At 38.3% G+C, this 13,379-nt stretch overlaps 3 protein-coding genes across 3 annotated transcripts; all 3 read left to right on the top strand.

Annotated features, from left to right (window-relative positions):
• Positions 1-1,743: 1,743 nt before the first annotated feature.
• LOC105212408 (uncharacterized) lies at positions 1,744-3,489 on the top strand. Its single transcript, XM_011184359.3, has 2 exons — positions 1,744-2,300; positions 2,579-3,489. Exons 1-2 carry the CDS (start codon positions 1,898-1,900, stop codon positions 2,998-3,000), a joined length of 825 nt encoding a protein of 274 aa, XP_011182661.1. The 5' UTR covers positions 1,744-1,897; the 3' UTR covers positions 3,001-3,489.
• Positions 3,490-6,665: 3,176 nt separating this feature from the next.
• Positions 6,666-7,596, top strand: LOC105212409 (protein D3). The gene is made up of 2 exons (XM_011184360.3): positions 6,666-6,956; positions 7,017-7,596. Exons 1-2 carry the CDS (start codon positions 6,819-6,821, stop codon positions 7,494-7,496), a joined length of 618 nt encoding a protein of 205 aa, XP_011182662.1. The 5' UTR covers positions 6,666-6,818; the 3' UTR covers positions 7,497-7,596.
• A 3,857-nt stretch (positions 7,597-11,453) lies between these two features.
• Positions 11,454-12,579, top strand: LOC105212410 (protein D3-like). The gene is made up of 3 exons (XM_011184361.3): positions 11,454-11,591; positions 11,704-11,808; positions 11,861-12,579. Exons 2-3 carry the CDS (start codon positions 11,710-11,712, stop codon positions 12,338-12,340), a joined length of 579 nt encoding a protein of 192 aa, XP_011182663.1. The 5' UTR covers positions 11,454-11,591; positions 11,704-11,709; the 3' UTR covers positions 12,341-12,579.
• The last annotated feature ends 800 nt before the right edge of the window (positions 12,580-13,379 follow it).

Raw genomic sequence — 13,379 nt, 5'->3', positions numbered from 1 at the left:
TTCGCAGCATAAGCAACTCGAAATGCCGCGACATAAATCCATTTTATAAGTATATACGCATATGGCCACGTACTGCTTCATTAGCTGGTAACGACATAAAATGAATATTAATTTGTAAAAAGGGACGCAAAAATGTTAATTTATGAATTATATGTTTTCATAATTTTTCTCATTTTAGCAGCGATTGTTACATATGTACATATTTATGTATGTATGTGGTATATTAGACATACTTTTTTTTCTGCTTCGTATCTAATTTTCTATGCACATACAAATACATACATACATACATGGATAAGTATCACCAAAGGAATGCAATTCCGTATGTGCTAGTTTGTAATTTTCGCTTTCTATGCCAGTTTATGGATAAAGTCTGCATACTTTTTCAAACTTTAAATTTCAAAGGCACGCGCCCATATACTTATAGTTATGCAGAGGCACCCGCATGACTATCTACATATTTATATAATAAACCTTTAATAAACCTATGGCATATATACATATATTTATGCATATTTTGAAACGAGCGCTATTTTTACATTACTAGAAAATATGCCAGCGGAAACCGTCTTCCACGCCTACAACAAAAATGAACACACACATTTTTTACACACTTAACCATTACTTATAATTGTTAGGTAAATAAGTGAAGTTTCGATTTCATAACCAAAATTGATAAACAAAATCGAGTTCCGCATGGTCTGCGAGAGAAACAAAAACAATGCCTTGCAAGTCAATTGTATCAATGGCAGTGGCTCCAAACACCCACAACTAAGCACGAAATTGCAGCTCACAACTTGGCTGACCACTAGCCAAAAGTCTCTATGTGTCTGCTTGTTGAACAGCCGCAAATTGGCACAAGTATTGCCGTTTGACAACAGCCAATTGAATTATGTACGTTAAAATATGTGTACATGAATGTGTATATGTACGTATGTATGTATATTGAATGTCGGCAGTGTAATTGTAGTTGTTGTTACTGTCTCACACATTGCATTTATTTCTTTTGACGCGCATTTCTTCGCTTAACGCTGGAAGTGTTTACGTCGGATTTGTTATTTTTGCCGTTGGCTGACAGTAGCCGCGTAAGAGTACCGCCCTTGCATACTAATTAGCCTGCGCGTGCGCACACACACACTCACTGGTGTGAGCTCCAAATCACTGGCCATCGTTTTCATGTAAGTCGTTCTTTGCGCGACTCTTTCGCTATGTATGTAGTAGTTAGTGGTCATAAGCGACGGCGCACAGCCAAGTTTAAGTTTACCGGCGCACATTAAAAAAGTGTTATTGGCAATGGAAATGAATTGCAGCGTTGAAGAATGCACACCCTTCCATCATGAATACACCGCTCAACCCCCTCCCCTCTACCTTCGTCCAACAACTGTTTCTGCGCGATTCAAATGAAAGCTACACTTCATCAGCGAACAGCAAAAGTTCCGAAAACGTAGCCAAATACATTGCAATGTGTCGCTTTTTTTTGGGCAAACCTAGTAAGAGTGGCGCTATTGCCACACCAATCGTGCTGTTGCCGTTGTCCAAAAACGTTCACGCGTACCTCAAATGTCCAATGAAGCGCGTCTTATATGTGATTTAGTGGTGGCTTACTCCTCCCAACTCCCACACCGTCGCCGCCGCTGCAATGTGTTTACCTAGCCTCGTCGATCGCTAGCCAACGAACATACTCTCTGACCGTTTGCCGCTGGCTTGAGGCTTCTGGGGAGCGGCAGTATAAAACCATGAGTATACGACCAAGTGGATATCATTGTCTCATTATCGATTCTGTAGTGAACACACAGCAATCTAGTAGCCAGTCATCGCATAACGATCACTGAAACGCGTCGTTCACTAACTTAATTGAATTTCTTCCCCTCAAAACTTATTTGTGTTTGCATCGAAAATGGCGTTCCGTTTTACGTCCTTAATCGCTTTCGGTTGTTTATTACTCGCTGCCGCTTCGCCAATCAGTGCTGCTGCCATTGATAATTCTGTGGCTGAGCCCCGCATTCGCAATACGGATGAGCTGCTCACCACCATTGTGGATAAGTGTTTCCATGCCAATGGACTGTATTGCTTGAAAGAGAAAGTTTTGACCTATTTGGATGGTGTGGCCGGTGTTGAGGAGGATATTAGTGGACGCGCTTTCAACGAGGATGTCATTGATAAGGTGATCGTGGATCGTGTTGGCAGAATCCTAAACAACAATGAATTCCGCATGCGCTTGCCCGAAACCGGATTCGGCAGCTCGGTCGTCAGTTATAGCGCCGCTCGTGGTTTTGACGTGGAAGTGCCTGAAACTGGAGGTGAGTGTGAACCAAGGTCAAAGGTTTTGAGTATTATATAAGTAATGAATTAATGAATTTTGAATGTTATAATAAAATCGGTTTTGAGAAGGTAAAATACAAAAAAAAGTTACTTAGACAATATTGTTAATATAAAAGATTATATAACCAATTACAATAGAATACAAGAAGCTTAACATCTAATTGTAGAGAACAATGGAAAGCCAATTATTAATAACTGTAGTTAATATCTCATATTTTCCTACTAATTTTTTATCTTTATCTCACCGATTTCATAGCTCGCGGCGAAAAGAAGAAGGACAAATTGCTCCTCCCTCTGTTGTTGCTCATGAAACTGAAATTGAAGGTCGTCATGCCAATCCTACTTGGTCTGATTGGACTCAAAGCATTCAAGGCTTTGATTTTGTCGAAAATCGCTATCAAACTGGTACTTGGCTTCCTTATTTACAACTTGATCACCAAATTGTCCGGCGCTAAAATGATGATGATGCCCGCACCCATGCCAGCGGCCGAATACGGTCCACCCAGTACTACCGCCTCCTCATACGATCCAAGCAGCTGGGAACCAGCTAGCGGTGGTCCATATGCCCGTTGGGACTCACAGAACCTCGCTTACAGCTCATACCACCCAAGCTCCAGCTCATACAACTCCGGCTCCAGCTCCACCGGCTCATCGTCCAGCTACAGCTCATCATCGTAAATAAATGCAAACCACGGCAGGACTGGAATTTTTATTCCAGAAGATTCTTACCATTATTATGTGGATTTAAGTCCACAATAGAGGAGATCATTACAAAAGAGCACACCAACCTGTACATATCTATACATAGAAAAAACTGAAAAACAAAGATAAGACATTACAATATCGAAAAATCGGAAACTAGGAAAATGAAATGACTAAGACATACGCTGAACTACCATTTAATCCATGTAGTATATTTATTAATTGTAATTTATTTTTATCATTTTAAGGATTTAGTCATTCTATTTTTTTCAAGTTTTGTACTACGCTTTCACTTTTCCAACTTTCACTATAACACTATCTCTACATTCTCATTTTTTAACTAAACTTTTTACTTTGACTATGTTCTATTAAGTTTCTACCTTTTTTCGAATTTCTTCTACTTCTTTTATACTCTTTCTTTTTCTCTTAATTCTGCATTTAACTGTTTCTTTTGTTAAATATTTACCTGCTTTCTATTCCGCAAACTCCGAACAAAAACCAAATCCAAACAACTAAGTTAATATTTATTTTAATTTATTGAGATGCAAACGAAAAATAATAAATAAAAAATAAAATTAATTATTAAATGCTTTGAGTTTTCTTTTACAACGAAGATTTCAGCACAATTATTTATTTAAATTTAAATTTATTTAAAACACACTGACTCATTTTTTTCCAAAAGCTTTTCTTTACTAAACCTTATGGAAATTAAATTTTCAATCCTATTTCCTCTTGATTTTGCTAAATAATTTTTAAAAATATTTAATTCATATTAATCGTGCCTAATTATCGCTCACCATCAGCGATTTGACACGCAACAGGTCGTCCGGTTAAATTAGTCACTAAAATTCTATATGTATGTCACCCTTAATTACCGGATGTTTTAAAATATTTTTAGCACATCTTAGCAAGCAACAACTTCAGCACGTTTTTCGTAACATTACAAGTTCATATAATTATTTTAAAAATGTATTTAAAGTAATAATCAGCAATCTTTTACGCTCAAGTCAGTCTCGAGGTGAACTTATATATTTCAAAAGAAGGAAGGGCTAAGTCCGGGTGTAACCGAACATTTTACACATCCGCAAGTTGTTTATCTATTGTTATTAAACTAACACACGATTCGACCCATATATTCAACAGAAAGTTCACTAGAATAACAAAAATCATTATATAGTATATTCTATGTGGGCTGGGGTAATTCCTGTACCGATTTTAACTATTTTTGCCAACTAGCTACATTATATACAATATTATACATTCACTTAATTATGTTAAGATATCTCACATAGTAACCGATATATAGGAATAAAGCCCACCGTATGTTTGAAAATCCGTATATTAGTTACATGGGAGCTACAGGGAGTATTGACCCGATTTTGCCCAATTTTGGCCCAGAACCATAAGTGGGCAGAGACACGCACATTTAAAACTTTGTGTAAAAATTTGTTCATTTTTACCATGAAATGTATGGTTTCTGGTGTTTTTCCTTGCTCAATTAAACATTTCATTTATGTATTATTGTTGTGGCTAAGGTATACATTAAATTAAGTTGGTCCAATCTTGGCTTCGGCGACGATATTGATTACTCGAGGTCGATTTATGTTACGCAGCATGATGACAACTCACACTACTTTTAATTGCAAAGTGAGTGGTGATAGTACAGGCAATTTTAAATAGTTTGAGATAATTGACTACGGCATCCTGGTTTGTAGCTGTGTCAACTCTCCTGGACCGAAATTCTAAATTGTCGCATTAAGATCATCGATATCTTTGTTTTTTTACCACCAATATAGGTCATTCAATAAGTCATTCATGGTTATCATATTGAGGTTTCATGTGAAGAAAACTTCTCTTTCAAGTCAATGAAGTGACAGAAATCTGTTGGAAATGCTATTAATCCATCGAGGTGTCAACGGCGACCCTACCATTTCCAACTGATTCTACAATCGCAATTTGATATTGTTGCAAAAACACTCATATGTTAGTTGTTAATTGGCGATACTTTATGTGTCGCCACAAATTAAATGACTTTTGGCATGTGATTAGCCCGTCAGTAACAGTCCAGGAATAATTGGAAGAGTCTGGCGTAAATCACCTGTTAACAGAATCTTGGCTCCACCAAAAACGTTTATCGACAATCAAGATCTTTTAAAGTCCTGTGCAGTACCTCCAGCGACTTCTTGAATATTTGGAAAATCTTCGTTATAGCGCTATTTTTGGCGATTTTGCCGACTGGTGTTTCGTTCATTTGCAATTTAGGAGTAATTTCAAGGCCGAATGTGCCGTTTGTTTGACTGCTAACAGGTGCCAATTTACCCCTATTCCCGTTAACCTTGGTGGTGAAAATGAGTGAAATTGGTTCTGGAATCACATCAGCCCTTATATACTATATGTTATGATTTTCTATGGGACTCTATGCCGAATATATATGTAGGTCATATTGTGTGTTATCTTAATAAAATTACATCAATAAATTGCGAGAGTGTAAAATGTTCGGTTGGACGTGAACTTAGCCTTTCCTTATTTTTTACAAATTGTTTTGGGCTATCGACACAACCTTATACAATTGAACAATAACAAAAATATTTTAACAAAGCAACAATGACAACCTTCAAAATATTATTTTTTTGTTTTCTCTTTTTATATTTTTCTTGTCAACTCGAATAAAATTCTCTTGATATCTTTCTCGCAATTTTTCCATATTTACTAACTTTCTAATCTTTTTCTGGCCTTCCACGAATATTTCAAGACTAAAATTAGCCAGATCGGTTTGAACTTCAACAACCAATAACTTCCCGATTTTAGAAAATTTTTAATTTTCTTCGCGGAAAGTTAAAAAAATTTAGGAGTGGACCACCCTTAACATTTAGGAGGATGAAAAATAGATGTTGTCCGATTCTCCACCCTAGCCGATATGCACGCTAAGATTCACGAAAATCGGTCGAACGGTTTCAGAGGAGTTCAATAACGTACACCGTGACACGAGAATTTTATATATTAGATATATATATAATCCCATGTCTAACTCTTTTATTTCTGGGTGAAACAAACAACCGTTATGTGAACAAAACTATTATAATCTGTGCAACATCTTGCGAGAGTATAAATATCTCGTCGATTTATAATCTGAATCTGAAATATACATGTCTATGTACATATACATATACCACCTCTTGCTAAAATATCGCACTGAAGTAAAAAACCAATATTCCTCACCAACATCTTGACTTTCTTTTCAATATCTAGCTAAATAAACTTTGCCTCGGAGGTGCTATTTAACGGTTAATATACAATAAATATCTCGCTTTTGGTTTCAATTTGGCAAAGCTTAAACGAATGCGGGTGTGATGCTTCTCCTAAAGCGTGCACAACTATGTAACCTAGAGGTTGTATCAAAAGTGTTGTTGCATTGTGGAAGTTTTGAAGAGTCAACCGACAATCAGCTGGTTGGTGTATATAATTATAACAAAGTCATACACACATTATTTACGTCAGAAAAGTTGTTTATAAAAAGTGACCGGTATGCATCGAGATAAAAGTTATAATCAAGTTAATTAACATTATCGACTTTTGTAGTCTTTGTGTGCATGCATATATACAAATCTTAAAACGCATTGCCTATATAAACAGTTGCATATTAATAGACAGCGTTGAGAGCGAGCAAAAGCTGTACTAAATAAAGCTTTGACCTAACAATAGTAACAGTTAAGATCAGTGATCTTCACAGCTTATTCACAACTAGAAGCTCAACGGGTGCGCACGATAGCGACAAATACGCCAACAACGGTAAAATGTTGAACGTAAAATACTTACTGCTTTTGAGCCTGTTTTCTATGGCACACGCTGCAGATTCAGATATAACCAAATTCATGAAGCATCTGGAAGTTATACCTGACCTGATCACTGAAGGACCAAAGGACTTTTTAAATGTAAGTCTAAAGAAACTAAATTAATGCGGTTGAATTGAATGCGATTATGTTTTTTGGTAGGTTAACTATGACAGCGGTGTAGTGGCGGATAAAGGCGTAGAATTGACACCGACACAAGTAAAACACCAACCAAAAGTCGAGTGGACTTCTGAATCGGCTGATACTTACTATACTCTCATCATGACCGATCCGGATGCACCTAGCCGTGCCAAGCCGGAGATGCGTGAATGGCATCATTGGTTGGTGGTGAATATACCCGGCAATGCGTTGGACAAGGGTGAAGTGCTATCGGAATATATTGGTTCTGGCGCTCCAAAGGACACAGGGTTGCATCGTTACGTATTTCTGCTCTACAAACAACCAAAGAAACTGGAATTCAGCGAAATTCATCTTACGAATACAAGTGCTAAGGGTCGTGAGAAATTTTCGACAAAAAATTTCGCTGACAAATATGGACTCGGTATACCAGTGGCTGGCAATTTCTTTCAAGCTCAATATGATGAATATGTACCGGAATTGTATAAGCAATTAGGGTTTTAAAGATGCATTAGAAATGGCCCAAGTCGAGCGATTAAAGAAAAAACTTGTTTAGGAACAGCCGTTGAACAAGTTTCACAGACACACATATATCTTATTTTATGCACATACTTATATAAGAACGTGTGCACGTATGCGTGTAAATTTGTATTTAGCTGCACATTCAAATTGATTAACAGTCTCCAAAGTAGTGCATAAATTATAATTTGAATATTTATGAACGTAAGCAATGATGAAAGTGAAAATATAGAGTGGCTGGTTGGATACAGTCTGTTAGCTTATAAGACAAGGTCAGCAAGACGGTCTGCTTATTAGACTATTAATGAGCGATCAAAGAGTTACTTAAGCGACGGTTATTTGCAAATCTGGTTCATAAGGTAATAGCACTTATAAGCCTATAGTATATGATATATATTTTTAGTACACACATATTATACTTAATTCACTATCTTCAGGGAAATAAAAACAATCTAGAAAGCGTAAAAATGCATTTATGAGAATAGGCGACCTACATATATACGGTATATCTGTATTTGTTGTATTCGCTTTATTTCTGGTATGGAAATAGTAAGTATACTAAACACAACAAACACAAGGTATGTATACTCATCAGCTCCTTGCATACAGCTGCAAACGAAACTATTCAATTTTGGAAAAGTCAAAAGAAAAGCTTATAAGGATTGACGTGTGGCAGTGAAGATACCGAATTTTGAAGAGGTGCTATAAAAGCTTGCGCCCACGCCCCAACTGAAGAGAAGGATGATGTGACCAAAGGTGCTTTCTATGAGCGCCTAGAATGCACCTATGAGCGCTGCCCCCGCCACGATGTCAAAATCGTGCTTGGCGATTTTAACGCCAGGGTGGGTAAAGAAGGTGTCTTTGGCACAACAGTCGGAAAATTCAGCCTCCATGACGAAACATCGCCAAACGGCCTGAGGCTGATCGACTTCGCTGGTGCCCGAAATATGGTTGTCTGTAGTACCAGATTCCAGCATAAAAAAATTCATCAAGGAACGTGGCTGTCCCCTGATCGAAACACGCGCTATCAAATCGATCACGTTGTGATAGACGGAAGACATGTCTCCAGTGTTTTAGACGTGCGTACGCTCCGAGGACCAAACATTGACTCGGACCATTATCTAGTAGCAGCAAAGATACGCACTCGCCTCTGTGCAGCAAAGAACGCCCGTCAACAAACACAAGGAAGGTTCGACGTCGAAAAGCTGCAATCACAACCGACAGCCGAACGATTTTCTACTCAACTTGCACTCCTGCTCTCTGAGAGCACTCATCAGCATCTCGATATAAGGGAGCTGTGGAACGGCATCTCAAACTCATTGCATACCGCTGCAGCCGAAACAATTGGTCTCCGGCAACGCCAAAAAACCAGTTGGTACGATGAGAATTGTCGTTCCGCAGTGGAGAGAAAACAGACTGCCTACCTCGCAACATTGCGATCGACCACAACACGTTCGGGGTGGGATAGATATCGAGAACTGAAGGCCGACATGGGTAATGCTCGAAAATTTTATGAAAAGATAAGGCGATTTATAGAAGGTTTCAAGACCGGAGCATTATCATGTAGGGACCGAGGAGGTAATCTGGTAACGGATGTCCAGAGCATACTGGGATTATGGAGGGACACTTCTCCGACCTGCTCACTGGCAGTGAAAGTACAACACCAGGAGATGGCGAACCCGATTCCCCAATCGATGACGATGGAATAGATGTTCCATTATCCGACCATGACGAAATTCGAATAGCAATTACCCGCTTGAAGAACAACAAAGCGGCGGGGGCCGATGGATTACCGGCCGAGCTATTCAAATACGGCGCCGAAAAACTGATAAGGTGCATGCATCAGCTTCTTTGTAGAATATGGTCGGAAGAAAGCATGCCTGACGATTGGAATCTTAGTGTGCTCTGCCCAATCCATAAGAAGGGAGACCCCACAATCTGCGCCAACTACCGTGGTATAACTCTCCTCAATATCGCATATAAGGTTTTGTCGAGCGTATTGTGTGAAAGACTAAAGCCCACCGTCAACGAACTGATTGGACCTTATCAGTGCGGCTTTAGACCTGGAAAATCTACAATGGACCAGATATTCACCATGCGCCAAATCTTGGAAAAGACCCGAGAGAGAAGAATCGATTTTAAAGCTGCCTTCGATAGCACGAAAAGGAGCTGTCTTTATGCCGCGATGTCTGAATTTGGTATCCCTGCAAAACTAATACGGCTATGTAAGCTGACGTTGAGCAACACCAAAAGCTCCGTCAGGTTCAGGAAGGACCTATCCGAGCCTTCGATACCAAACGAGGTTTCAGACAGGGTGAATCACTATCGTGCGACTTCTTCAATATATTGCTGGAAAAAATAATACGAGCTGCAGAGCTAAACAGAGAGGGTACAATCTTCTACAAGAGTGTACAGCTCCTGGTGTATGTCGACGATATTGATATCATCGGAAGCAACAACCGCGCCGTTTGTTCTGCGTTTTCCAGACTAGATAAAGAAGCGAAGCGTAAGGGTCTGGTGGTGAATGAGGACAAGACGAAATATCTCCTGTCATCAAACAAACAGACGCGAGTGCGCTGTCTTGGCTCCCACGTCACTGTTGACAGTCATAACTTTGAAGTTGTAGATAATTTCGTTTATCTGGGAACCAGCATTAACAACACCAACAATGTCAGCCTTGAAATCCAACGCAGAATCACTCTTGCCAACAGGTGCTACTTTGGACTGAGTAGGCAATTGAAAAGTAAAGTCCTCTCTCGACGAACCAAAATCAAACTCAATAAGTCGCTCATTATTCCCGTCCTGATGTATGCCGCTGAAGCGTGGACGATGACAACATCCGATGAGACGACTCTTGGGGTTTTCGAAAGAAAGGTTTTGAGCAAGATTTATGGTCCTCTAAACATTGGCAACGGCGAATACCGCAGACGATAGAACGATGAGCTGTACGAGTTATACGACGACATTGACATAGTTCAGCGAATAAAAAGACAGCGGCTACGCTGGCTAGGTCATGTTGTACGGATGGAAGAAAACACTCCAGCTCTGAAAGTATTCGATGCAGTACCCGCTGGAGGAAGCCGCGGAAGAGGACGACCTCCACTCCGGTGGAAAGACCAAGTGCAAAGTGACCTGGCTTCACTTGGTGTTTCCAGTTGGCGCCAAAAAGCAAAAAGGAGGAATGAGTGGCGCGCTCTGGTGGATTCGGCTATAATCGCTTAAAGCGGTTCCTACGCCAAATATATATATAAAAGCTTGACAATCTGGCCGACATTCGTTATAGTCGAAAATTCTACAAAACGATATGACGACTAACAAAAGGCTTCAAGATACATTCTTGTAAGACCTAAAGGGGTGAGAGTGGTCTGGTGGATGGCGAACCCGATTTCCTAATCGATGACGATGGAACAGAAGTTCCGTTCCACTGTATGACTATGAAGAAGTTCGAATAGCAATTACCGCCTGAAGAACAATAGAGCAGATGGAGACAATTCATTACTGACAAGGTGCTTGCATCAGTTTATTCACAAAACATGTTCACATTTCATACAAAGTTTGGCACTAGTTAATTTCGAGAAATGTCCCAGTCCATTGACCGCTAAGATTATGCGATTTAACGCCTCTAGATTACTTTCTCTGGGAGTATGTTGTATCAAGGTTTACGCCAATCAGCCAGCAATGCTCGAGGAACTCGAAAGCAACAGTTATCACACATAGGAGTATGTGCCACAAATTTTATTTCATCTAGATCAGAATGATGGATCTCTTTGGTATATAACTCTATATCAAATCGTTTATTTTGAGATTGATAAAAACTATTATACTCTGTGCAACATGTTGTGAGATGATAAAAACACGGCAATAAAATGGTCGTAATAAAATTTTATGATATACAAAATACGTCACTATATGCTAAGTGGCGTAAACTTGTAAATATTATATAATCCTTATGGGCACCATATGTACATAAATCATACAATCATTGAAATTTAGAAAAATAAAAACAAAATCGAAACATTTTCCATCAAATTAATCAATTATAAATAACATTACGATCTCGTGAAAATATTTAAATTTAATGTAAGATTATGCCACAAGTTTAAGCAAATATATTTTACGAATACAAAATATCCTTTACTTCGCAATCATTCTTCCTAAAATCATCTTTGTGTTAAACAAACTTTTATTTCAGCACGCAATGGCTGCAGCTCCAACTGCTAGTAGCACGGATGACGTTTTTAAGAAACACAAAGTTGTGCCTGATGTCATATCTGCCGCACCAAAGCAATTTCTAAAGGTTAGAAAAGTAATTGCCAATTGCTTTATAAATACAAAAGAGGTATTCGTAGGTGAATTACAAAACTGTGTTGGCTGAAAATGGAAATGAACTGACACCGACGCAGGTGGCAGCGCAGCCCACAATCGAATGGAGTGCCGACAGCGATGGCTTTTATACCATAATTATGACGGATCCGGATGCACCAAGCCGCAACAATCCGAAATTTCGTGAATTTAGCCACTGGCTGGTTACCAATATTCCAGGAACCGATATAAGCAGTGGTGATGTCTTAACCGCATATGTAGGGTCAGGACCACCACAAGAGACTGGTCTTCATCGATATGTTTTCTTAGTATACAAACAACCAGCGAAAATACGCTTCCAAGAAACTCGTATACCAAAAAACAGTAGTCAAAATCGACCAAACTTTAGTGCATCAAAATTTGCAAAGAAATATAAATTGGGTGATCCCGTTGCCGGAAATTTCTTTCAAGCGCAGTGGGATGAGTATGTACCCACTGTGCATAAACAATTATCTGGAAAGAAGTGAACTTTAGTGTAATATATTTGTATGTATGTATGTATGTATATTTGATTGTAATACAGCTGTAATAGTGGCATTGATGCAATTTTATCGTAATCATCGGATAATCGGATTTCGGAAAATTTTCAGCGAGATCCACACCAAAGACAAATTATTACAAAATTACATTTTTATTATTCAACATTTGTTTAATTACTGTCTTCTTACTGACAAATTTCGAATAGTAAATTCCAAGATCAACTGTATTTTGCTCACTCAATTTCCTTTACTTTGATGTCTATTTATGTACGCGAATTGCAAAACTATTATTATGATTATTATTTATCATATACACGAATGCAACTATTATGTATCAACGTTTGATATAATTTCTATAAATGAACGTGCTTATTTCTCCAATGGAAATCTGTTTAATAAAACTAATATATCCACATACATATTAACCGAACTGCTTTGAAAATTAATTGGCCTTTACCTCTTCACTTGGAACCCAATGACCACTCAAGTCTCTTATAGATGAAATGATGAAATCGACTGTTGTCTTAATATTCTTTTGGGTTTACCAAAAAGAATTTTGATTATTTGAATTTGGACACAATCGCGAAAATGGACAACACGCGTGTCGCCATAAAAAACATGTCTTAAAACTACTCCACCAATTCCAACAAGATTTGATACATAACATTAAATTACTGCATTCCTAGTGTAGCAAAGACCATTTAAAATTGGAATGTAAGGTCCCAGATATCGAACAACAGGACCTCAAAGCTTGCGGCTAATTTTTTATTGAAAATATCGGTAAATTTTCATACATTTTTAGGAACGTTTGAAAAGACAGTTGGACCTCGATTATCATCGGTGGTCGTACCCGGAATCTATCAATTTAATACACTCTTCCGAGATTCCTTTCTGAGATGATCAAAACAAATTTGAATAATCTCACAGTTGAAACTCTTAACTACCCATCAAGTGTTTTACTGTACCTACAGTTAAATGACTGTTATATCACTTAATTATATTACCATTATGTTATGAAGCTAAGACA

This window comes from Zeugodacus cucurbitae, chromosome 2 (genome assembly GCF_028554725.1).
Source record: "Zeugodacus cucurbitae isolate PBARC_wt_2022May chromosome 2, idZeuCucr1.2, whole genome shotgun sequence".
In the NCBI taxonomy this organism is placed as follows: Eukaryota; Metazoa; Arthropoda; class Insecta; order Diptera; family Tephritidae; genus Zeugodacus; species Zeugodacus cucurbitae.
The sequence above is the reverse complement of the archived record's forward strand: the minus strand, read 5'-3'. Positions and strand labels throughout refer to the sequence as shown.